This window comes from Ambystoma mexicanum, chromosome 2p (assembly GCF_040938575.1).
Source record: "Ambystoma mexicanum isolate Mex_15411 chromosome 2p, UKY_AmexF1_1, whole genome shotgun sequence".
NCBI classification, from domain to species: Eukaryota; Metazoa; Chordata; class Amphibia; order Caudata; family Ambystomatidae; genus Ambystoma; species Ambystoma mexicanum.
This window is the reverse complement of record NC_090923.1, coordinates 164,196,721-164,224,138: the sequence shown is the minus strand read 5'-3', so window position 1 is coordinate 164,224,138 and position 27,418 is coordinate 164,196,721. Positions and strand designations below refer to the sequence as shown.

General features: G+C 46.4%; 1 protein-coding gene across 4 annotated transcripts in view; it reads right to left on the bottom strand.

The window, feature by feature from the left end:
• The window catches only part of NR2C2 (nuclear receptor subfamily 2 group C member 2), an 818,284-nt gene that overhangs the window by 511,089 nt on the left and 279,777 nt on the right, over positions 1-27,418 (bottom strand). For all 4 annotated transcript variants that reach the window (XM_069643419.1, XM_069643421.1, XM_069643422.1 and 1 more), the window contains one exon: positions 5,828-6,005. In XM_069643419.1, the coding sequence (XP_069499520.1) occupies positions 5,828-6,005 (178 nt within the window). The remainder of the gene's footprint in view (positions 1-5,827; positions 6,006-27,418) is intronic.

The window sequence follows — 27,418 nt, the reverse complement described above, 5'->3', positions numbered from 1 at the left end:
TGGCTGGACCCTGGATAGTTGGCATATACTGAGGTGATGATTCCCTTGGCATCACATACTACCTGCACGTTGATGGAATGCCAGTGCTTGCGGTTCCGATAGATATGCTCAGTGGCCCTGGGTGGACGTAGAGCCACATGGGTGCAATTAAAGGCACCTGGGACTTTGGGGAAGTGTGCCACCCCGTAAAATTGCTGGACAACAGCCTGCCTTTCTGCAGGTGTTCTGGGCATGTAAATGTGCCTGCGGACTGAGGGGCGTGGAGTCATGATGGCCAACACCTGGTGTAGGCAGCGTGACTGTGTGGCCTGTGACACACCCCGCACTATGGCACTTGTCCGCTGAAATTAACCAGTAGCCAAGAAGTGCAGTACATTGAGCACCTTTTCCAAGGGGCTCAGTGCTTGCGAGCATAGGGTGGGTGATGTGAGGTCATCCTCCCACTCCCTCACCAGGTCTAGGATTATGTGTGGTGGAAACCTGTACCTGCCATACACCTGGTCATCAGCCATCCCAAAAAGGCTGGTCCTGGGTAAATAAATGCAGGGCCTGGCTACCCTCCTCCTCCTCCTGCGGTGTCCCACGACCACTGCTGCGAGGAACGGTATATTCATCGTAGCATCTGAGCTTGTTTGTTGTTTGCGCGCACTTTTATGCTGCGGGGTGCCTGCTTCCTGCTGGCGTACATGTTTCCGGATTAGCGCGTCTTTTTTGGCGCACGCCTTTCCCCTGTTCGATTCCATGAATACGTGTTGTTAGCATGCGTGTGGGCGTTGCGAGCATTTACCTCCTGTACTTCCCCCATAACGCCCACATTTTCACGCGTTGTTCCCCATTCCGAGTGTTATGCCCCGTGTTCCACCCACTTATCTTGTGTGCGCTACGGTATATGCGCTTTCCCTGTGCGCATAGCACACGCCGTTTAGGGACGTGTGCGCCTGCGTGCCCCACCCATGGATTTGGCGCACATACCAGCTTTTACTAGCGCAGCACATTCCATGTATCGATCATCGGCTGCGTGCGCGGCTTTGGCACGCGTGCGCTGCTATTTTCACGCTTGTGCTCCCCTTTTCGGCACACATTTTTTCCATGAATTACCCCGAAAAAGTCTTAAAAGAGTTTAGGAGATTCTCCATAATCTAGGGATGAATCGCTGTTCATGAAAAAAGATGATCACATGATTGAACAGACGGTTACCTTTATGCTCAATCAAAATAATCTTTTTTCCTTGTATGAACATAATAGTATCCAACTGACTAGTGATGTAATCTGAAACTGATGTTTCAGACACCAGCATGACAATTCTGCTGCAGGATGGGAGGATTGTATCATGTTTATGTTTCCTTACTAGTCAAGTTAATAGCACAAGAAAACACCAACCACAGGGTTTTTGAAAACTAAGGAAAACTGTAGTCTGAAAATCTAGCCTATTCTCCACCCAGTATTTTTACATCCCCCTTAGGATCCTTGTCTTTATTTGTTGCTCTTGAGGAAGAGGACAAAAAGTGAATTACTTTTAACAAACGTTTTTCAGAATGGTTATCTTTTTTAGATTCACATGCTGTTAAATATTCTTGGTTGACACACAGGGAATCCTCTGTGCATTAGGACTGCACGTGGGGTTTCCTGAAAGCAGTTTTTATCATAAATAAGAACACAAATCTCCATTCAACACAGTGATCCAGCCACCTAACTTTGGGCTCTTTGCCCCATGGCCAATGAAGAGGGTAGCCCATAAACACTGCCCACATAGAAATGTTCCTGTTACAATAATGAACTGGAGTGCACATAGATGAGCCTCATAGGAGTGTAATTGTTTTAAATCCAGCACTGTATTTTTCACAGATGTGCATATTTGCAAATAAATGACAAAGCAGTCAGAACAGAAGAAGGCCATATTCAACAAGGAAGAAGATGAATGAGGTTCACGTTAATGAAAATAGATCAGCAGGGCTGTCCATCCAAGTTCCGACGTCTCTCAGGATTTCACACAGTGCTTGATGAATATATTTGTCACTTTCCATGTCACTGCTTTGGTACAGTGGGAAATGGTTGTAAAATGCACTTTGAGTGAGGTATTCGCAAGACATCTTTTTGTCAGGCCAAGCAGATAGGGCAAGATCTGTTGGGGGAGGAGTCACAAGGGTTACAACCCTGCTGGTTACACTAAGAGCAACACATCTTCTATGTCTTGATGAAGAAAGAATATCTCCACATTCCTGAACTAGATCTAGTTGTGAGAAACCCTGAACTCAGAAGCCATGCTCGCAGACAGAGGCGCTGGGTTGTGATATAATATTTGCCCCATGCACTCTGAATAGGAGGTTGTGATCGGGATGAAGAACAATGGGGTTGTTAAGGCAAAGATGAAAACTCAAGAGAACCAATGTCGCCAAGCTCAAGTTGGGACAACCAGCATTCTCCAGCAAGGCTGCTGACACATTTTAGGCAAGACCCTTGAGAGTTAACAGAAGGAAAGAACTGGCACACATTCCTTTCTGCCACTCAATCCAGATAGGCACCCACTGGATGTGGTGTGGCCTGTCCAGGTCCAGGAATTGGTATACAGAGGTTTATACTACCACAGAGGGCATATGGTTGGGCTCACAAAAAGCCAGCGCGTGCCCAGTGGCATTTTGTGGTGCCTGGGGTTCCATTGAACAAAGGAAGCCCCTAAAATAAAATGGCTGAGATTAGGACTTCCAAAAATACATTGGCACTCCACTGGCTACCAAAAAGGTACATTGCGCTACCAGTGGTTAACCGCTTACATCCTGGTGAAGACATAACTAAATAACAGCCGACACCAGTCAGGTCAGCCGGTAAAATAGCTCAGTGGTTGAGCACTCACTGCTGCAATCTGTGGGTGATCTGGAGGTTCATATCCCAGCAAGGACAATTCAGCCTTTTCTCCTTCCAAGGTCAATAAATGAGTACCAACTTTTGTTGGGTGATAATGGTATGTAGATATGTTCTATGCAAAGCGCTTTGGCGAGATGGCTATATAAATAAATAATTATGATTACCCCTTAAAACCAATGTAGGGTGCTATAATCACCCCAGGGCACAAATGGTGGGCTTAGGAAAAGCCTGTGCCTGGGAGCTTTATGGGCAACCCATGGCCGGTAAGATAGCTCAGTGGGTTGAGCACTCACTGCTGCAATCTGTGGGTGATCTGCAGGTTCAACCCATGGCCAAGACAACCTAGGAATTAAAAAGGATTGCAGTGGCAGTTGGACTTCAGTAGAAGTCCCACTAACCAACCAAATAGATCAGTGATCCAAAAATAAAGAGAAGGAAAAAGCTAAGGGACACTAAAAAGGAACTACAGAATTTCCAAATATAAAACGCTGTCTTAACAACCTACACACCACTCATATCATGTTAGTGGGAAAAATAGCTTAAATTCACCCACAAATGCAACAGATGTGACTTACATGCTGTCTTTTTAAGTCTGAGAGAGTTTCATTGTTTCACACTTGTGTATAGGCGCGTTACAAATGCCATATCATATCATATCATATCTTGCTAAAATAAGTTATACAATTTCATCTTATTTTGTTTACAAAATACTTGGGAATTTAAGGTTGTTCCTGGATATGCTCGGCCCTGTGTGGAGGTTTGGAGGCAGGGGAGGGTGAAGAGAGACTTATACTTTAAGGTTATGATCGCTGGAGGATAGCTCAGGGGCAGCACGCTCACCCTGGAAGCAAGGCGACGTAGAGCAACACAGGTTCAATCCCCGGGTCTAAACTAGAAACCTCTGGGTATTAAGCACGTTATAAATAACCAATTATAGTTATAATTAATATGATGGACATATCCATTTACTGTGAACTACAATGAAAGTTAACTATTTATTCTACATATTTTTTAATTGAAACACACCAAGATCTTACAGATTGTGAGGAGCCAGGATGAGACAGGCACAGTGAGCATGGTTTTTCGATATAAACCTTTATTCAAAATAAAAGGGGGTTGGAAAAGGCCTCACTAACCCTACTCTAAAAAGGTATTTCCCTACCTTAATCAAAACCAAAGGTCTGTTCACTGTCAAGATGTACAAACCAAAATGTCCTGTTCTGAAATCCTTTCCTTGCCCTCACATTCTACAAAACAACTCTAATATGTGAGGGTAATGTCTTTGGCCTTATAAGTGCCCAAACGTTCAAGTTCAAAAGAAATGTATAACTCCAAAACAAAAGTTCCGAATGGGTAAAGGTCACAGTTCCAGGGGACAACTCCCTTTCCCCAGGTTCTCTTAAAGACACTTCAAATTCCCAAGGGCACGAATCGTCCTTACGGCTCTTTGTTCAACAAAAGACTTGCATACAGAAACCAACTTGGATGCAAGTGTTACATCTTTCAGACATTGGTCTCTTTGGCATCGCGGACGACTATGTTGGGCTATGCTGAGGAATACATCCAATATGGCCGGCGGACTTGTTGATTCCGCAAATTGCAGCGGTACAGTCTTTTCACGTCGTAAAGTGACGCTGCCGGCTACTCACGTGATCCCATATGCTGACCAAAGAACTGTTGTCCGATGCATCACTACTGCTAGAATCGGCACTCCGTAAGTTGGCATCTTGGATTCGACTGTTATTTTCCTTTTCATGCTCTTCCCCTCTCTCTAACCTTCCTTTCATTATTGTTCGGCTATTCAGGATTCCACAGCGGCAAACTTCTTCCGCCGCCATTAGGCTTAGAGACTTCTCTCCATTCTGCTCCGGAATTCAGCACTCTTATCTGCCCGCTTCCTTTTGGGAATCAAGCCCTCACCATCCTTTCATTAGGTAGTTGACATTCTTCCACCTCCATGCCGGTGCGATTTATCTAGAACTAAACTCCTTCTCTCATCTTTAGGACTCATTTCTCCTTCCCAGAAGTTCCAGGCAGAGTATGTTCTTGTCTAAGGGTATTGAAGTTCCCTACTTATATTCATCGAGATTATTAGTCGAACATTAGGTGAGGTTTGGCTATAATTGGTTTCCCTTTTCCTGCTTTGGTGTCACTATTGAGGGCTATACTTAGTTTCTGTGCCTTTCGTTCTTAGAGAAGAATTCCGACTGCAAACCATTCATCATCCAGCCGACTGCAGCCTTCCACAAGTCCTGGCTCCGAAGTCCCTGCAATTCTGCCGCTACACAGGGTTTTTTCCCCAGAGGGTTTCCCTGAGAGCTGTGCCCTCTCTCTCTCAGGTTTTCTTTTTCCAGGCGAGGAGTGGCAGGGCTGTCTGGGGGATCTTTCACTGCTGCAATCGTTTCTCCACTGGATGCTTTGCTGTCTGCCCAGGTGAGCTTTTGCCTGGAATTGTTTAGATGTGCTATTAGACATAACAGCAAGTCCTAACCTCGTAGGATACCTGGTGTACTCACTCCCATGTCAGGTTCTCTTCTACTTTGGGAAGAGGTTTCACAGGGGAAGGAATGATGACCTTATCAGATTCATCACAAGATGTTGAACATAAACACAATAAAAAGTATACAGATGAAAATATAAACAGAGTACAATAAAACAGCAAGGGAAAAAGGCACAGCTTTCAATTAAAGAGCTGGTGGCTATATAGGAATGTACCTACAGCCAAGACAACAGGTTCCTATGGATCGTTAGATTCAAAATAGACAACCCTCCTCCAGAATGCATGATTCAAGGAAAGGTACTTGAGAATTTAGGATCTTCTGAACAAAGAATTCAGACTCCATACTTTTCTATGTACGACTTGAGCTCTAAGGAATAGTGGCATAACAAGCATTGTGTGTTTACAAAACCAACATTACAAAAGCATTAAAGACATCCTTTTCAATAGTATCTAAGAACTACGTACCTTAAATGTAACATGTGTATCAGTAAGTAAGGGACCCTCTACTTCAATAATGGGGGTTACTTGATCTCTGCTAATAACATGGATATTGGCTCCGCCTGCGGCATCTGCACCATCTGCCATATTATGACCAGCTGTTCCATCCACAGTACTAAGTGCTTTTGCAAGAGTATCAAACGCCCTGAAAATGAAGCCAGATTTACAGAAGGTTACAAAGAGGGCTAAACTGCTTCTTAATTGCACAGCCTTTTTAATCGTACACAGAGTTATTATATGTCAGAACGCACAAACCATGTTAACATTACGTTTTTTATATAAAAGCTTACTGGTCACTACAGACACTTAATTAAGAGCATTTTGTTTATAAAACCGGTATCTGGATCTTTGGAACACAAATTCACTTCCTAGATTTTGACCAGAGGAAGGGAATCATTACAGTGTGGGCGGTCACATTACAACAGGCATCATTTGAACATATTTTTACTGCACACCAGAGAAGCACATTGACTTCCAAAACTTGTGTGAAATTCGAATGGGGTGAGAAAGTTGGCATTTCTATTGAGTACCCTATCGCCATCTTTATCATTTAAAGGATAAGAGTTGGAAATTAAACTGTGGTGCATTACAAAATCTACAATAGTGATATTAACCCCTACTATATATTATTCGCTTATTATTCACTATCCCCAACATAAGCTTCAGCTCTCCTCACCTGAGCCTTACTGCTCAGCCACTCAACCAACTGAGGGTTTGGTTAGAGATGTGTGTTAAACCTTGCAGGTACGCCGAGTTTGGTGTCACAGAACTCTGAAAACCCTCCTAATATAAACCTCTAGATGACAGGGTTTGAAGACACACAGCTGCCTCAGCTACCTCAAACCTCAAGTGAACCAGCCACCACAGCTGGTCCATTCTCCTGAAGGTCTATCTGAAATTTTTCAATGTCACTGAGCCACTTACATGTACACTACAGCCTTCGACTGCAATTGGAAACCTGTGTCTGACAGCTCTGGTCTAAAGCACTCGTAGAATCCTGACTTGCATATCTTGAGACTCGGACATCGCTGTAGGAATCCAAGACGCTTCACAATGCAGTGGACCACTGTGAGGAATTGCCATCTGGCAATGATGTAGAAGCCCTGGCTTTTTCGATTATTATTCAATAATACAATGATGCAGGTAATGCCATCTCTGAAAGGGATATAGACTGATCAGATTCCCCTTTTAAAACACTTCATGCTAAAGGCATATAGTGTGTACTTGTGCGCTGCTGAACCAGTATCCCAACCTTATGTGCCTGCTCTACCAGTGGCAAAAGAGTAGGTTCAGAGGTCACAAGTGCCCCTTCCGTCAGCTGCAGTGACAGTCAAGTGTCTGAAGTGCATTTAAGATATGCACCTCTGTTCCAAATATCCTTTAACTATGAGGATGCTGACCTGTTGGCAAGTTAAACTGTGAATATAAGCCATACCCATAGGGTATGGTGGCCAGCATCCCTCAGTTATCTCAGCCACATTAAATTGATAGCACACATGTCAGACCTGTGAGCCAGTTCAGCTGCGGAAGGGTTATGTGTATTCGTCCCAGACAAGATACTAGCAGGACTGTAGTCTAAGGGGTGGATCTCTTGTTCCTTTTGTAAGGGCAGGTAACACCCTTTCCCAGGGACAGCACTCCATAGGAAGCTGGCCTGAGAAAAGGAATCAAAGGCCTGGGAGCAGAAATCAAAGGGCACACCCATTCACTAAAGGCTTGGCCTCACAACAGGGTGCTGAATATCTAAATACCATTGATTCTATTGAGAATAGGGTGGGGTTATTGGAGACATGGAGAGCTTTGTTACAGCTGGATGAAGATTCCACCATCTTGTTTAGTGCTGCCTCTATCTCTCATTCCTGTCCCCGTCCACTTCCTTTATCACAAATCACTTTGGGTGTGATGTCAGAAGGCAAGCTCCCCTTATTTCAAGAGCAGAGAATGGTCACCTAAAGCAGGCCAGCTTTAGACAAATCACCTATGGGCTTTTACCATTCAAACAAAGGTTCTTCTACCACTTCTTTAAATTATTAAATTGACTTCTATCCTTGAAGATTTCATTAGACCTTGTTGGGGAGCAGCCCTCTCGAAACTACTCCAGTTGTGTGGTGAAGACAGGTGGTCCAAGATAGAGGCAGCAAGCTCTGTCCCCCAAAAATCCAGATGGACCATGTGAAGTCATCATGAAGCAAGAAACAGACATTTTCAAATTTCAAAACAAAATGGTTTAATGCCAGGAAAGTGGAAGGCCAAACTTCCCCGATATCAAGGTGTGATTTCCCTACCTGAACAAAACTAAGAAAAGTAGGGGTCAAAGAGTTCAACTTAAAAGTCTGTGCCAAAACCGATCCTTGCCCTCATAACGAATGCTAAACAATGTGTAGGTATGTCAATAATAAAAGAAATGGTGTTCAACAAAGTTCTCAGCTTCTTCCAGCTCTTAACTTCCTTTTCAGGTCCCCTGAAGAAAATTCCACAAAAGTGTTGCAATTACCTTTCCCAAGTTCAAAAGTTCAATACAGTTCCTCAAATCCTTGAGGTTCCCTTCCCTAAACTCTAGGCAACACAGTTCAAAAGAAAAAGGGTCTTGAGACATTTGCAGTTCATCAAATCTCAGGGGTTCCCTTCAACAAGATTTTAACGTAGCAACTGATATTTGTTTCAGTCTTTCAAAGTTCAACAAAAATCTAGGTCCACTTGACCGCGCTCCTGGTTCGTCTTACCAGTTCACTCACAGTAGTGCTTCTTCTCTCCACACGGTCCACCCATCAAAGGGTGGCGCAATAAGAAAACCGTAGGATCTCCAACACCCTCAGGTTCTTCTGTACTTGTCCCTGTGTACAGATTCACATTCACTTAGCTTCTCTTTGTCGACCTCTTGGCTCTGAGTGTTGTTTGACACTCTCCAGGTTTCTCCTGGTTAGCCTCTTGGCTTTGCCATAACGTATCACACACTTGCCAGTTTGTGGCCTTGCCGCACTGTATCCATTCATAAAGTTCACCTCGTGGTGGTCTTTTTCATGCCCCACCTTTCTGTTGCATTCTTAACACTTGCTCTTTTCTGTATGTTGCTTTAAAAAATGGGCACTTTCCTTTTTGGCTTTCATCCCCTATTAGCTTTGCCCATAAAGTGTTATTCAGTTCCATATTCAATAACTTTAGCTTGCTTTCAAGTTTTCATTCAGTTTGGTATTCAATATACGTAATTCAGATTTGTTACGAAGTTTCATTTAGTTGGGTATTCAATTAGCTTTGTTTCAAGTTTTGGCATTAAAAATAGCTCACATGGCACTTAATTGCCTGTGCGTAGTCCTCTAGTAGCGACAATTTTCAGTGACTTTCCCTGAAAATCACAAGTCCTCGCTGTTCCTCTCCGGTGGCTTTCGATTGTTCCTTCCTGCCTCTCAGGTCAGTGGGCAGGCCTCTGTGAGCACCGCTCACACTTCGGATGCTATACTCCAAATGCCGGCATCTCCGCTACCTTGGGATGGATGCAGAGGGCGTCCTTTCTTCTTTCTTCCTTGCTCGCAGCTCTGGCTGCTCCCTCTCCAACACCAAGGCTCCCACACCTGTGGCAGGTTAACGGCCCAGCTCCCCCTGGACTCCACAGGTCCTCTGGGACTTCGGCCAGTGTCCTGGCTTCCTCCCAGGTACCACCACGGCTGCCTCTTCACGAGAAGGGTCCCATGCTGGTCTCTCTCACACAGGCCTCCCTGTTGATCCTCTTGCTGCTTCTTTGGTCTCCCTTATAGACCTGCAACCAGGTTGCAGGTGTGGACCCTCAATTGGATTGCCTGACTATAATTAAAGGGACATGCCTGACCTTTAAAGCACTCTACAGGCATCTCGTTCTTCCCAGTACTAAAGTGGTGAAATGAGGTTTTAGTGTTCATCACTCCTAGTCGCCTCGTCCGAGTAATGTCAGAGGTCAAATGTGTTGAAAGGAGGGGTCAAATGTGTTGAAAGGAGGGGAGAGGTTTTACAATGGCCTATAAAGCCGGGGGGGGGGTTAGGTTGGTCTTCAATAGGGAAAGGGAGATACCATATCCCACGGTCTAACTGGGTCTCCAGAGGAGATAGAAGACTAGTGTTTGGACCTAGAATCTGGAACCAACTTCCACTGGAGATTAGAACAAGTAAGACCTTGGACGCGTTTAGAAAGAGGTTGAAAACCTCATTTAGATCATTCCAAATCCGATTATGGTCAAATATCTGTCTTTTTCATGCTCAGTTTCCTTTTAGTTGTCATCTGTGCCCGAAAATGGTTTAATCTGTCTGGTGCGCGTACGAAATTCCTCAAAATCAAATATCTCGCCTACCTCTCCCTTAACCCCTCTCTTCTTCACCCCCTTTCCGGTGCTGCTGGATTGGTAATGTTACCTGTCATTTTCTTGGTTAGTGGGACAGGGATAATACCCCATAACTGTCTTTGGGATAGAGGATTCTTCATGAAAGGGAAATGCAGAATACTGTGTCTCACCTAAGGAAATCTCGTCCCCAATCCCCAAGGACCCTCTACCCAGGTGATCCTCTCCCGCTTCCCCACCCCGAGGGTCAGGATCCAAAAGTGATGGCCTTTCCCTGGCCACCCGAGTAGAGGACCCAAGGGGAATATATGTGAGGAAGCCTTCAGGTCTCTCACAACCATTGGGGGTGAAGCTGTTTCTGGAACAAGATGGGAGATGGGGCCCAGGGTGGTAAGGAGATTCCATGGGATGAGACATAGTATTTTTCATCTGACAGAAAGACTCTTCCTAATGTACCTAAAGAGGTAATGGCTTAATGTCATTTCAATGCCCCTAAACCTCACATTAGATCTAGGGATTTGAACCCTAAGGTTATAAAACCCGATAAAATTTTACTAAAGGAAAGATCTTTTTGGGTATCCTAAACTAAACACCTTTCCCAATCCCAAGGGTGCAATGTAAAGGAGTATGGAAATGTCTACAATAAACCATCCTCCTCTGTAACAGCTAATTCTCATAGCCCATCTCTTCAGAACTTTAAGGGAATTAAAACTACCCATGTAGGTAATTCAGAAGTTGAAAACCTAACTTTACTAAAAGAAACTGCAAGACCCATAATCTTAGAGGGACTGAAACAAGGAAGAGGGCTGAGAAATTAAGGCAATTAAGCCTAGTAGCCATTGCAGTAGTCAGGCAATTGAGATCAATAGCCCACACCTGCAAACTATTACTAAACCAGGGAGGCATAAAAGGCCCCCTAAGGTGCAGTCCAAAGCAAAGAGTGGAGGGAGTGAAAGAAGATGAACGCTGACTGGGGTGCAGGCTTCAGCAGTAGAAGCAGAGAGAAAACACGAGACTGGCAAACTATGCAGAAGTGGCAGAACAAGAGGTACGCCGGAACGTGGAAACAGCAGATTTCCCCTGCACATTCTGAGAGAGTCCTGTCCCCCCCAAAGTCTAAAGTGCAGATGCTGCGCAGCAGAATACATGCAGTAGAAATGGTTTTCCTGATGTGAGCCCGATTGCTGAGCTGTGGACATGCAGGAGACAAGGGTCTCGGGAGGAAAAGGAACTCCTACAATGTGTGGCCTGACCGGAGACACCCGTTCAGGAGAAGGGTGTGGGGTTCCCCAGTGAGCCAGAAGCAATAGAAGTGGTAGTGGAAGTCGACAAAACAGTGCAACTCGCAAAGCAAGTGTCTGAGAAGCTTCTCAGTAAAGCACTTGTTCTATCTATATCCAGCTCCTTACATACTTGTGTATGGATTTATGCAAGTAGAAGTTGTTTGTTTCCTTGAAAGCATTGTTAACAATGGAAATGCAGCACTCCCGTATAACATGAAAGACCTATTTCTTGCTGGGAGAAGCTAACGTTACTGAAATCCATTGTTCAATCTTGAAAGACTGTTACGGTCTAACGGAGTGGTCGCATTTGCCTAATTAAGCAGAACGCTGGTAAAACCATTACCGAATACCTAACCTTGACAATACACAAGTTACAATTTGTAAGGACTGAAAACTACATCAAAGAGACGTCACATGTACCAAATTGTGTTTCCCAAGAGAGGTCTGAACTCTATCCTTTGTCTTTATAAAGGAATACAATTTTCTACTCATCTTTAAACCTTGACATCTACTATAAAGAGAGGATGAATGTGCCTTATTGTGTTCTCAACTGAAAGACTGAATCTTATACTGTCTAGAAGTGACATATCTTTAATTCCTACAAAGTAAAGATTATAAACTGTAGAAGAGATGAATAAGATAACAAACCTCTGCCATGATACCCTCCACTCCAGTCATCGTGGTATAACTAACACCCTCCGTCTTATACAAAGACAGTTTTGGTGGCCTGGAATGAAGACCCACGTACAACAGTACATCAAGGCTTGTGCTATATGCGGTCAAAACAAACATGATAACAAGAGACCGGCGGGTCTTCTACTGCATCCATCGCTGCCAACAAGACCATGGGAAATTATTGCTACAGACTTCATTGTGGAATTACCACCTTCCAGAGGAGACACGACCATCATGGTAACCATAGACTTGTTCACTCATATGGCTCATTTTACACCTTTGTATAAACTACCATCCTCCTCAGAACTTGCTGGAATCTTCCTGGAATACATTTTCCGTCTTCATGGACTTCCTTCCAAGATCATATCGGACCGAGGACCTCAATACGTCTCACAATTCTGGAAACATCTGTGTCGTATTCTAGGGATCAAACGCTCTCTCTCATCAGGTTATCACCCACAAACCAACGGAGCCACGGAACGTGTAAATCAGACTCTAGAGCAATATCTTTGTTGTTTTGCCACCAAGGTTCAGGATGACTGGTCTCTCCTCATACCCCTGGCCGTGTTTGCCTACAACAATTCCGATCACTCAGCACTCAAGGTCAGCCCTTTCTATTGCAGTCAAGGTTTTCACCCGTCCGTTTTACCGTTTGTTGTTCCACATCCCACTCCAGTACCTACTCTCGACTCATGGATTCAGACTCATCAACATACACAAGGAAGCCAAGGAACAATTGAAAGAGGCCCAGATACGCACTAAGTGTTATGCGGACTACAAAAGAAGACCAGCACCTTCTTATTCTGTTGGTGACCAAGTCTGGTTGTCCTCGAAATTATTACCGCAACATCTATGGCCAAACAAATTAGCCCCTCGGTACTATGGACCATTTTCCATAAAGGAAATCATCAATCCTGTCTCATTTCGACTCAAGCTACCTGACTCCTGGAAGAAAATACACCCAGTCTTTCACACTTCCCTATTGAATCCACCCGAAAATCCTGCAGACCCAGTCCTGTTGTTGTGGACGATCAGCTGGAATACGAAGTGTACAGAATATGCGATTCCAGATATAAATGGGGTCGACTTCAATACCTGGTTGAATAGAAGGGACATCCTCCTAGCGAGCGAACCTGGGAACCAGTTTCTAACTTAAATACCCCTCGATTGCTTAGAAGATTCCATCTCATACACCCGGGCAAACCTGGTGGAACAGGTCTTCGGAGGAGGCATGCTGTCATGACCCATAGAACTTGCCCATTCTGGACTTCCTGGTCCTTATCGCGACGGGGGTTGTATTCCTTGTTACTCCCAACATGGCCGTGCCAAGTGACTTGCCTCGCACCAGCCTTCAAATCGCACACGGCACGTTCTATAAATTGGCCACGCCCCCGCGGCCCCACACGTCTCAACGATATCATTAGGTAGTGACTTGACATGTGTGCGCTGTTCGGCGAATCCACTATTCCTAGTTTCCTGGTTGCTTCTTCCTTCCTTTCACCCCTTCCCTCTAATTCTGCTCCCAGAATCCTCATCCCTAGCGACCGCTACCTTTTTCCTGGACATCCTGGAACTTCGAGCTTCCCGGAACTCTGAATGCGCTTTGCAGCCGGACGAGACTCGAGCGAGCCTATACAAGACCCGATCCGTCCACAAGAGGAATCCTCCCGCGGAACAGAGCAAGAAGCGATCCCAGGTGAGACGGGGGGAGATTCACGACAGAGAGAAGAGAGTCTTCTAGGCAAATCCAGGTTGTTATTGTGGCAGAAGGACAAGAAGCAAAGAGGCTGCCCCTTTTGAAGAAGGTTATTCAAAAGGAAGAGTGCCTTGCCTACGTGAAGAGGTTGAAGTTTGGTGAATGTATCTTGTTGAATGCCTGTCTAACCATTAAAAGTACTGAAGCTGCGGTGGTATATCCAAATGTCAAGGGATGCAACATTGTAGTAGTTTGAAGAAAGACAAACACTATGGGATGACAGTGACCGTTCTCATAGTAAAACCCGTAGAAGTGGGGTGGTGGGAGAGGAAGTAGCAATACTAGGAAGTCATCCTGAGAAGTATACCAGTGTAAATATTAAGACTAATTGAAGGAGTTCAAACTGTTGATTGAGACTATTTTACTTTCTTCTGAACTGTGGTAAACCTCTGGAAGAAGAAACATCTTACTGTGACCAAGATTACCATTGGTGCTATCTTTCTTTTCTGGAAGTTGAGAGTGTATCTCTCATACAGGAACAAAGATGTGTGGCGAGTGGAACTGTGTTTTCTTTAGAACTTTTACTTTGGACTGGAGCTGCAGCTAGTTCAAAACCTTTCTTTTCCTTAATGAACTTTGAAAGCTGGGGAAGGCATCTTACCCAGGACAAGATAAAGTAATCTAAACATTGTGTCAATATTGTTGATTATATTGTATTGCCATATCTTTTATTTGTGTGCTTGTTGTTTAGTGTGAGGGCCAGTTATCTCATGTCAGAAAGTGTTCCTTTAGCTTTGGCCAGGCAGGGAGTTCAACAGGATAGGGATAGTGCAGCATATTTTGAACATATATTCCTTAAAAAAAATGCATATTTTGATGAATAAAAAAGCAGTTGTTCGCCTCGCAATACTGACCCCTCACAAGGGTCAGAAGGAGACAGACTAGATTTTTCCATTTTATACTGGCGTTTAATAAAATAATTACAGAATTCCTCAATTTCCCTAATCTATGGCTTGGCTTGCCTTACCTAACACAACTAACTAGGGTGCCTGTTTGTCATTAATGAAGTCCAAAAGTAATAGTCTGTTCTCTGTCCAAATCTTAGCTATACTGACCCTATCACTAATATCAAACAACTAAAGTCCAGGAGAATGACCCCCTTTTCCTGGGGCGTTTTTTTGTTGATGCATGCTTTCTTTAATATAGAATCTTGGCTATCATTTGACTCCGTTCTATTAGTTCCGGTAGGAGTTTCCACTCTGTCTCTTTTCTCTTGACTATTCAAAGTCCTGTTTAAATGCGTTGTATTTCCTCTGGATGTTTTCTCTTTGGGATTCTCACACAACCTTGGCAATCTCTTTGACAAACAACCAACTTGTATCTTGAATGTTTGAAGTACTCATACTATTTTTGGAGTTATAACTCCTCTTATTACTTGACTTATCACTGGGGTGAGTGTGATGAACACAGTAATGGTCCTCACTCTTTTGGTTATAAATGTGTTTCACTGGGATGAGTATGATTCACCCAGTAATTATTCTCGCTCTTCTGGTTACTAGGTTTTTCACTGGGACGAGTATGATTGACCGAGTAGTGATTCTCACTCTGCTGGTTACTTGGGTTTTCACTGGGATGAGTATGAATGACCCAGTAGTGATTCTCGTTCTTCAGGTTACTTAGCATTTTACAAAGACAAGTATAGTGTTTGTTATACTTGTTACTCTCCCTGGGTCTCCCGCTTTTCTTGTTACCTTTGAGGTTTTGGGACCGAGTCATTGGGTCGGTAGGTCGCCTCTTCGGTTCTTCTCTGTGGGTCAGGACAGCAACTTCTGCGTCACTTCCTCTCTCTCCGACACCCTACGTGGTGTTGATTTGCATGCTCCTTCATGGTCAGGAAAGTGTTTCCTTTTTTCATTTTTCATCTCTATCTCGTTTCAGTTTCCCCTACAACTTGGGCAACCCAGCGTCCAGGTTTCCTCCGTGGATGAGAAACCTCACCTTCACGTCTCTCTCTGCAGCCAGCACATATTTGAATTTCAGGGTTTTTTCTTCTCCTGGTGTCTCCGCCTCCAATGCTTATGATGCTCCGGTGGGCTTCGTTAGCGTAACACTATAGTCCTTCTTTTGTGTTGGACTGATATTCATTACGGTTACATTGGTTTTGTCACAGTACCAAAGAAGTATTATTCCTCAGGTGAAATTTTACAGTAGCAAATATACAGTGATTTGCCCGGTGTTCTTCCAGCAGGTTTTATTACCTTGGGCTGCTGAGGTATTTTGGCAGGAAGTTCCTCATCAGAACAGGTGTCCTTGTCCCCAGGGGGCGGGGATTCTATCCCAGTGAGGTCCTGCTTGCCTCTACCCCTAGGGAGGGTATTGCTTAGGGGGTTCACCGCCATAGCCTCACAAGGAAAAACTCCACCATGGGGAGAAGTGACAGAATCATGTGATTCATCACAACCTCTATAGTTGTGTACCAGCCTCCCACGGGGGGTTTGGGAGCCTGAGAACAATGATCTATCTTGTCCCAGAGTCCCTGGTGTGGGACTCCCAGCAACCTGAGGAACGTCTACTGCTGGAGCATGACCTGCCTCTCTGCCAGCCACAGCAGTAACAGGGACCTCTCCAAGTTGAAACATTGCTGCAGTTGTGGTCCAGCCTCTCCGGTGTTTGTGAGCTCAAGAAAAAGACTCATCTTGTCCCTGGGCCATTGGGACTCTCAGTACCCAGTGAGCCAATAAAGCCTGGATCCTAATATTTTTGCCAGAGAACTGCTTGGAGCCGTGTTTCAATAACCATTTGAAACATTTGAACCAGCAAGCCCACCCGGTGCTGCCTTTTGCACTCTCCTGATCTTTGAATCGCTCACAGTGCCAAGAAGTCTGGTTCAACACTGCCAGACCACCAATAACCACAAAAAGGTACTATTGACTACCAACTGCTCCCATGGTCTATTTTTGTGCCCTCTAGGCAGGTTAAGTCACTTTTACCTCTTTTTGCATCCAAGAACATATTATTTTAAATAACATTATGGTTATTACTCACCTTACCCCACTGATTAATTACTCACGAGTGCTGAATCTTGCCATCTTTGCTTATTGTGTGTTCTTTCCTCAGGGGCTGATTTTATGTATTGTTGTTCTAGTTAGTTATTTTACATGGTGTATTTAATTTAAATATATATATATATGTATATATATATATTTATATATATACATACACACACACACACATCATACATTACTCACCGTAATCGTATTTCTGATGGTTGTATCTGCTTAGATTCACATGATGTGCATATAGTCATACATCTAGTGGTAATCGCAGAGTATACCATATTTTTTTCGAAGATCGCAAAGGGACGTCAACATGGGCGTGACAGTAACACCATCCCTAACATGATGTGTGGTGTACCCAAAATCCCTCACGCGTTGAGGTCCCATCGGTTGTTTTTCTTCGGCCGTGAGGGAGCCTTGCAGAATGCTGGAGTGAGTACAGAAGAGAGAAGGTGTACGGTGTCTATGGTCCTTCTACTCCAAGAGAAGAGGAAGGGTGGTGCATGTGAATCTAAGCAGATAAACCATCAGGACCAAGATTATGGTGAGTAATGCAGGTCTACTGATGCCTTTGGATCTGCTTAGAATCACATTCTGTGCATAGACTAGCGAGCAGTACACAGAGATAGTGGTGGGATGTGTGAAGGAACAGTAGCAAAGAGATGTTTTAGCACCGCTTGTCCCACCTGACAATCAGACTTAGAGTGTGAATCTAAGCAGTGGTGTTGGGTGAAGATGTGAACAGAACTCCAGGTTGCTGCTTTGCAAATGGAATTTAAAGAACATTTTGCAATGAATGCTATGGTAGCCCCTGTGCCACGAGTAGAGTGAGCTATAGGTATAAAGGTTAGATCTCTCTTGTTAAGAGAAAAACACAGTGTGATGTAATTTGCAATCCACGTGGAAATAGCTGTTTTAGAGACTGGATCGCCTTCTCTACCAGCTGCCACAGAGACAGAGAATTGGTTTGTTTAATAAAAGCAGAGCACTCTTTTTAGTGATTCCAACCTCTAATTCTGTAAGGATTGGTGTATCCGCATTCTCAACCTTAGCCCCAACTCTGTGGAACTCACTCCCCACTCATATTCGACACACAGAAGACTACATGACCTTCCTCAAAGCTCTAAAAACCTGGCTCTTTCCATAAAATCGACTAAGTCCATCCAAGGCGACTGAGACCTGCAACCCGATGACATATGTTCAATGAGATCCTGAGCAATGACGCCACCAAATATGCCTATTAACTCACTACTCAGTTTACTCTGAACGCAGCAATCGCAAACGTGCACTTGAAATCCGGAATACCAAGCTTGTTAGATCAAAACTCCACCCAGACACTCGCCTCTCCTATCACTATGCTCACTCTCTACTCTACACCAACACACAATTAGAGCGCAGCTACACCCCTCGATCAATATGGCCTAGCTACTCACATACGAACAATACTCCACGAACACCTCAACACCCTGATAAAATGCAGCTATACCCATGAAAATTGGCCTAGCTGCACACATGAGCATCCTGCACAGGCGCAGCCAAAACCCAGTCTTGGTGACCTCCATCCATACTGCATACAGTCAACTGATATCAAATACCACCACACCTAATGCTAGGATGCAGCTACCATCAGGCAGTTGCATCAGCTGCACACATTATTGGTGCACCCAAGCACCGTATGACACCCTACTCTCTCGACTGACCTGGAGTACGGTCTCCGAGGGCGTTCAACCTACCAGCGCTTTGAGGTCATACCAATGATATATAGAGTGCTATATAAATGCCAAATAACATAACAGAACATAACATTGGCTTTGTCTTCTCAAAGTAGTAAATTACTGCCCTTCTCACATCCAGTGTGTGGAGACTTATTTCTGCAAGTTAGTGGGGTTTTGGAAGAAAGTGGGAAGCTCGATTGATCGATTCACATGGAACTTCGAGATGAATTTAGGCGCAAAATGTGGGTGTGTGTGCGCAAAACCACCTTGTGTTTGTGAAAAGCCACAAAGGGATCTTGAACCGAAAGGGCCTGCAGTTCACTATTCACTAACCCTTCTTATTGAAGTAATGCCCACTAGGAATCCAGTCTTATATGTGAGGGCCCTAAGGCTAGCCTTGTGCATGGGCTCAAAAGGAGGCCCCATTAATCTGGTAAGGACAACATTCAAGTCCTATGCAGGAGTTCGGTTGGAAATAGGGGGATGAAGTCTCTTCACCCCTTTCATGAAGGCCTTAATGACAGGAACCTTCCACCATGAAACTTTGCTCTGGGATGTGGTGTATGCAGAGTGAGCGGCCAGGTGGACCTCTAGGGAATTGAAAACAAGCCCAGAGTCTATTAGGTGTGTTAGATAAAGGACAATATCTTTAAGGGAGCAGTCAATGAGATTTAGCATTGCACCAGATATAACTCTTTCACTTGTTGGAGTAGCCGTCACACTCACCTGTGTCTATGCAGGATCGATGAACGAGACTCCCTTGACCCCGAGTCTTCACTTCCCCTGTTTCACCCAGAGGAATACCTTGATCTTTAGTAGGGTGTGCACTCCATCCTGCATTTGCTGGGGCGCAATTCACTCATGTGATTGGTGCCAATGTCTGTAGGCTGTGTTCAGATGCCAAACGCTGTTTTATGCCTTCACAGCAAGGCCGAGAGTTCAAGGCGCCAGTTTTTTCACTGGCTAGAAAGTCCTTCCCACAAGTGAATGTTGCGCGGAGAATGTTGAGTGTCCAAAATTGTCTGTATTGTCTGGGTTTGCCGGTATTTTTGTGGGTGAGTAGCGCTGCATGTAGAAGCTAGCTGCTGGTAGGTTTGCGCAGCGCCTTCAATTCGAGCGCGCCTGGTAATGTCTCTCCCTGTCCCTTGCAGGAGAAATGATGTGGTATTAGCGCCTCGAGTCCGGGTTCAGTGCTACTGGAGACTTGGTGGTTAGGTAAGTTTGCACGGAGGCTTTTGGTAAGTTTGCACGGAGGCTTTTGGTAAGTATGCACCGCATAGAGAGAGAGAGCGCAGTGAAATAAGTGTCCGCGTTAATTGAGCGAGCACATTGAATAATGTCTCTTCTTTCTTACAACGGTTTGTGCGCTCGTGCAACTAACCTGGATTCCAGCGTTGCGGAAAGATTCAGTGAGTATGCGCAGCGTTACTGATATGCACATGTTAAAGCTGTTCTTCTTTGTTCTTACAGGTGCCGGGGTAGAAGTCCCCTCTTGACTGGAGATAGCTGCGGCGAGGAGTAAGAACCAGGTAAACTGAAGCTGAATGATCAAGAGCGGGTAAGCAGAAGTAGGATGATCCGGAGCAGGTAAGCAGAAGCAGGATGATCCGGAGCAGGTAAGCAGAAGCAGGATGATCTGGAGCAGGTAAGCAGATGCTGGCTGATTCAGAGCACGGCAAGTGTGTTGCTGATACAGCTCACAGTAAGAAACACGAAGCACTGGAAGAATCTTGGGTGTGGCTTATATAGCCAGCCACGCCCAAAACTAGAGAGCTCATGAGTTATCATGCACTTCCTGTTTGGCAACAGGAAGTGGGAACCAGGAAGTTACTACAAACACTAGGAAGGAATGAAAGGAGTAATGGACCGGCTTTTTTTTTTTTTTTAATTTCTTTTATTTTCCAATTAACAACATATATACATACAACATACTAACATACAAACATTCGACTGGCATTTTGGCTTTTCGGCGGATTCTGCTATGGGGTCATCCTCCTGAAGTGTCCAATAACTTTGTCTTCCCTGCCTGTGGCTGCTTCCACTGGCTGCCACGGTATCTATGCAATGTTGTCTATTCTTCCATGGCAAAAACAAAGAGGTTATGGCTGGAAGGTTTAGAATGAATCTTAACCTCTGGCAATGCTCTGGGCAACCCTCCAGACCACTGTTCTTCGCCTGCCAAGCCATTGCAGAAGGGGAAAGACCATATGCAAATCAGGCTTGGCCCCACCCCAAAAGGGGCAGTCCAGCCCAAACTGCTAGGCCACATCCCTTCTGCACGAGACCACAAGCATCCCCAGACATGTTTCGCCCTTGTTGGGGCTCATCAGTGAGGAGTAGCTTGGGTCTCTAGGCCTAGCAGGCACGGGACCCACGTCTGGGCATACCCGTCCCACTCGGGGTGACAAAGCAAATACAAAGAGGTGATGGCTGGAAGGTTTAGAATGAATCTTAACCACTGGCATTGCTCTGGGCAACCCTCCAGACCACCGTTCTTCGCCTGCCAAGCCACTACTGAAGGGGAAAGACCATATGCAAATCAGGCTTGGCCCCACCCCAAAAGGGGCAGTCCAGCCCAAACTGCTAGGCCACATCCCTTCTGCACGAGACCACAAGCATCCCCAAAAATGTTTCGCCCTTGTTGGGGCTCATCAGTGAGGAGTAGCTTGGGTCTCTAGGCTCAGCAGGCACGGGACCCACGTCTGGGCATACCCGTCCCACTCAGGGTGACAAAGCAAAAACAAAGAGGTGATGGCTGGAAGGTTTAGAATGAATCTTAACCACTGGCAATGCTCTGGGCAACCCTCCAGACCACCGTTCTTCGCCTGCCAAGCCATTACAGAAGGGGATAGACCATATGCAAATCAGGCTTGGCCTAGTGAGCCAGGCCAGTAGCCTATGGGTTTGTCCCCTTCCGCATGTAACCTTTGTAAATACCTCCCATAATTCAACCGTCCCAGCTTCTCCCAGAGTTCTATGCACCCCGTTCCCAACTCCATCAGTTCCCCCGGCTCCAACCCCGCTGCTTGCGCCCTCTGTTCTTCTATTTCTATCTGCTTTTCTAGGTCATTGAGTTCTGCTATGGCCGCTCCCTTTAAACCGCCCATTTTGCCGATCGCTGCCCCCCTTAGTACCACCTTGAACGCGTCCCAGAGCGTGGCGTTACTCTCCACACTTCCTGTGTTGTGTTCAAAGTAATCATCTATTGCCCCCTGTAGGTGTTCTTGAAATTCTCCCTCGTCCAGAGCTTCTGCCCGGAGTCGCCACGTTGGTATTGGGGCTCTCCCCTGCGTGTGTGCCCATGATGTCAGTATTGGAGCGTGGTCTGAAAGCGTTCGGGCCTTAATGCTAATACCTGTGAATTCGTGTAGTGATTCAGTGCCCGTGATTATGTAATCTATCCGTGTAAATGTTCCGTGGGGTGCGCTGTAGTGTGTGTACCCTCTTCTCGCCCCATGTACCTGTCTCCAGACGTCCGCCAGCTTCAGGTGATCCAGCGCCCGCCCTCTGTAGTTCCTTGGCAGGTGGCGCTGGCCTCCTAAGTTTGTCATCCGATCGGTCTAGGAGCTGGTTCAGGGCGCAGTTGAAATCCCCTGCCCAGATGAATGTTGTGTCTCTGTACTGGGCTAGTTTAGGTGTTAGTTTCCTGAAGTACTCTCTCGTGTAATGATTTGGAGCATAGGTGTTAACTATGCACACTTCCCTATTCTCCAGCATTTCATGCACTATCACCGTTCTTCCTTCTTGGTCAATCTCCTTTTTAATGAGTTGGAATGGAACTCCTGGGGCGATCCAAATCAGTACCCCCCTTGCATAGTTGGAATATGTGGCACTATATACTTGCCCTCCCCATTTTTGGTCGATCTTGGACTGCTTCTCTCTTGTCAGGTGCGTTTCTTGGAGCATTGCTATCTTGACCTTCATTTTGTTCAGCCAGGTGTAGACTCGCAGTCTCTTAATGTACGCGTTAAGGCCTCTCACGTTCCATGTTGCTATTGTTAGCTCATCCCGGCTCATGGGTATTTGCAGTCCTGGCCTCGTCGTCCCTTGGCCCTATTTGCTTGCTCATTACCCTGCTTCCGTGTTCACTGCTGCTGACCGGGGTCCCCCGGGTGGGGCTTGCTCTCTTCTCCTCTTGTGGGCCCTGTCTCCTGGATCCTTGTTGTGGTTCGCCCAGTCCCTGTGTGCTGGTATTTCCCCATCATAGTCTTTGATCGTTCCTCCAACGCCAATGCCATCTTCCAATTCTTCTTGTCTGTCAATAACTTGAACTGTAACTAAAAAACTAACGCCCAGCCACCCTCCCCCTGCTCGGGCCTCGCCGCTTCTCTTGCCTTGCTCCTCTGGATGAGGCCGGCTTGCTGCAGCGTGGTGCCTTAGAACTGGCATCTGAACTTTCCGTCGCACTTCTTGGGAGTGCGTCCTGCTCGGCTGGTGCGGTTTGTTAGGGTTGGTTGCTCCCTTCCTATTTGTTTTCCTGTTCCTGACTTCTCATTCGTTGAAACTCGGCTTCCTTGGTTCTAACTATGTGCGGATCTCTCGCCCGGGCTGGGCTCTGCCTCTGTTAGGATTTCGCTGCTCCAGTTGGGGGATTCCTTGGGCGTCCATCCACGTATTTGCCTCTTCCGTGGACTCGAAGAAGTGTGTCTTCCCCTTGTGTATCACCTTCAATTTGGCCAGAAACAAAAGTATGTATCGTATCTCTGCTTTCCTGAGGCGTTCCTTTGTGGGGCCAAACTGCGCCCTTTGTTTTTGGACCATAATTGTGTAGTCCGGATATATGGTAATCTTGGATGCATTTCTGATAATCTCCCCTCCTCCTCTCGAGAACGCCAGTATCTTTTCTCTGTCCTTAAAGTTCATAATTTTGGCGATCATGGCTCTGGGAGGGGCACCCGGCTGGGATCTTCGCAGCAGTGCTCTGTGTGCCCGTTTCACCACAAAGCCTTGGGACAGAGTTCCAGCTCCAACCTCCTGTAGGAGCATGTTCTCGATATATTTCGTGGGGTCGTTCCCTTCCTCTCCTTCCGGAACCCCGATTATGCGGATGTTATTCCTCCTTGCCCTACCTTCTGCATCTTCTGCCCTCCTTTCCAGGATCTTGACTCTCTGGAGCACATCCGTCAATTGGGTTCTCGTGGTGGCGGAGTCCACTGTGTTCTGCCGCTCCACTGTTGTCACTCTATCCGCCAGGTTTCTCGCGTCCTGGCGAAGGAGGCCTACGTCCACCATGACCGTGTCCAGTTTTTGTTCCAGAGATGCCTTCAGAGCCCCTATGGCTGTGTCCATTTTCTTCTCGAGCGTCGCCTGTAGGGTGGCGATTGCCTCTAGTATTTGCCCATCTTTGCCTCTGTCTGGTGGGTGTGGGGTGTTGGCCTCCATCGATGCGGTCTCCGATAAATTCGGCTGCCTATTGTCTTGTGCTTTTTATCCATGCTAACTTGTTTCGTTTTCCCTTCCACCTTCCTATTGGGCATACTCGCCGTGCGGGCCTTGGGTACTGCACTGCTTCTTGTCCGTTATCTGTGGCTTGTATACCGAGTCCGTATGGGGTCCGGTCTCAGTTAGATGGGGGCCGCCGGCAGCCGGTTCCTCTTGGCTTGCTACGTTCCCCCTATTCTCCTCCTGCCCCTCTTCCCCCGGCTTCCGGGCTTGGGTTCTGCCCGTTGTGCTAGGGTGGTCTGTATGCACCCTTTGTGTCTCTGCCAGGGGTACCCTGTGTTGTCGGGTGCTTCCGCACGCCCCCCCCGGGTGCCGTGCGGGCCTGCTAGCTGCTGGGTCTCTCCTAGATCCCCCGCTCTCGATCTTCCGTGGCGGGGGCTGGAGGTGACGCTGTCCCCGGCACAGGTCCTCCTCGGCTTACGGAGCTTGTTGCGCTCTCTCTCGGCGCCGCCTTCTCGCAACCACGTCCCGTCGCCGCCGCTCTCCTCTCCCCAGACGCTCACTGTTGCCGTTCCACGGAGCCCCGTCACCCGCTACCTGGGGGCTTATCCGGCTCTCCTCAGCCGCCCTGCCGCGGCCCCTCTTCCTTCCTTCCCGGGTTCGCAGCGCCGGCCGGCGGCCTCTCGTAGTCTCCCGCTCTGGGTTTCTGGGCCGTTGGTTGTGTGTTAGCGGGCCGTCATCTTGCTTTCGGTGCACCGCTTGTTTGCTACCCTTTTTCCCCTCGTTCCCCGGTCCGGTTCTCCTCAGGGCTTGGATCGGATGGTCGGTAGATCTTCCTGCGCCCGTCGGTAAACTTTCCAGCTGAGTAAGTCAGTTTTAAAAGTGGATTAAATCAGGATCATTCGGGAGCTCCCCTTTCGTGCTCCTCACCGCATGGCCGCTTAGCCACGCCCCTATGGACCGCCCTCCTTATATCTAGTGTGTGGAGTTTTACCGCAGCTGAGCTTTTTGGGTTCTGCAAGAAAGCTGGAAGCTCAATGAACTGGTTCACATAAAATTTTGAGATGTACTTAGGAAAAACCTAGGATGAGTTTGTAAAAAACAGTTTGTCTTTGTGTACGATAAAGAAAGGATCCTGCACTGACAATGCTTGCAATTCACTAACTCTTCTTATGGAAGTAAAAGCCACTAAGAAGGCAGTCTTGTAAGTCAGGTGTTTAAGACTTGACTTGTGCATCGGCTGGAAAGGGAGTCCCATGAGCTTAGCGAGTACTACTTTGAGATCCCATCCTGGCGGTCGGTTTGAAATTGGAGGGTGGAGTCACTTTACTCCTGAATGCCTTGATGACCGGCACCTTCCAGCCAGAGTAGCTCCTTTGCTCCTTGTGGAGTGAGCTCTTGGTTTAAAAGGCAATGTTTTGTTTGATAATGAATAGCATAGTTGTATGCATCTGACTATCTAGAGATGGCATTTTTGGAAATGCGGTCTCCCTCTCTGCCTGGTGCTACGGAGACAAACAGTTGTCTGTTTTTCTAAGCGGCCTGGTCTTGTTCATATAGTAAAGGACCGCCCTCCTCACACCTAGTGTGTGGAGTTTTACCTCAGCTGAGCTAGTTGGATTCTGAAAGAAAGCCAGTAGCTCAATGGATTGGTTCATGTGGAATTTGGAACTTAATTTAGGGGAGAACCTGGGATGAGTACGTAAAACCAAGTTATCTTTATGGATGATAAAGAAAGGGTCCTGCACTGACAATCTTTGAGGATATCCATACATCGCTGTGGCAGATTAAGATATCCGAACTCTACGACTTCAGGAGCCATGCTGCCAAGTTCATTGAGTGTGGTTGAGAGTGCACGGTTATTCCCCTGTGTTGGGTTAATAGGGTGGTCTGACACAGGAGTTTGATTGGATTGCACATCGCCAGCTTGCTCAGTACTGATACCATGGCTGTCTTGCCCACATGGGAGCAACTAGGAAGAGTGTCATTTGTTCTCTGTGAATCTTGTTCACTATCCTGCTCATTAATGGAGTTGGGGGTAGGGGGGTAAGCGTAAGCAAATTTCCCTGACTAGTTCATCCATAGGGCATTCCCCTTGGAGTCTGACTGGGGGAACCTGGACACAAAATCTGGGCATTTCTTGTTTTCTCCTGTAGCGAACAAGTCTAGCGTGGGGGTAACCCCACTGGGAAAAGATGTGGTCTACTACTTCTGGGTCTAGTTGCTACTCGTGTTCTTCTGGTAGGGGATCTCTGCTCAGAGAGTCCGCTTGGGTGTTGAGTACTCCTGGAAATTGTTGGGATGATAGGAACATCCCCTGTTTGAGTGCCCACCTCCATATTTTCTGTGACAGCTTGGACAGATTTGGAGAGTGGGTGCCCCCTGGTTTGTTTATATATAACATTGCAGTGGTGCTGTCTGTTAAGATCTCGAACCCTATGGTTCGTCAGCTGCGCTTCGAATGCTTGAAGAGCTTTGAATACTGCTAGTAGTTCCAACAGGTTGTTGTGGTTCTGTGCAGTGATGCGAGTCCACAGACCATGTGCTGTGTGGTGAAGGTAATGAGCCCCCCACCCGGAGAGTGATGCGTCCGTTGTAACGATCGCTTGCGCCTCCGGATCGTGGAAGGGCTTTTCCCTTTAACTGATTTTCCCTTGCCCACCAGCGTAGGTTTTGAACTAGTGTTGGCCAAACGACCACTAGATCATCCCACTGACCGCTTGCCTGAGACCACTGTTTCGCCAACCACTCCTGCATTGGCGCATGCGCAGACATGCGTTTGGGACCAGGTATATGCATGACGCCATCATGCCTAGTAAACACGTTGCTTTGCGTACGCTTATCTGGCAACCGGCTTGAAACTGGGATATTTGCCTAAGCATGTTTTGAACTCTTTCCATGGACGGAGAGGCCAAGCCTGCTCTTATGTCTAAGACATCTCCTAGGAACTGTTTTGTTGTGTTTGGTACCAGACTTGACTTTTTCTCGTTTATTGAGAAACCCTGGAAGAGAAGGTTTATGGTTATTTGCGTGTTTTTTCTGCAAAGATGGGGTGATTCCTCTGTGATCAGCCAGTCATCCAGGTAGGGGTACACTGGGATTGCCTCCCTGCCAAGGCGCGCTGCCACCACCGCCAGAACTTTGGTGAATACTCTTGGAGCCGAAGCTATTCCGAAGGTTAGCAGTTTGAATTGGTAGTGCTGGTTTGCTATCTTAAACCGCAAGAATTTTCTGTGCGCTGGGAACATTGAAATATGAACATAAGCATCTATCATATCCAATGTTGCCATGTAGTCTCCCTGCTTTATGTTACGCTCACCTGGTTTCTGCGGAGGTGTTGGGGCACAGTCGCAGCCCTCTCAGGGATGAAACTCCTCTTGTCCGTTCCTCCCTCTGTGTCTGTGTGGGGCACTGCGATGATAAGCAGTGCGGTTCCTGCGTGAA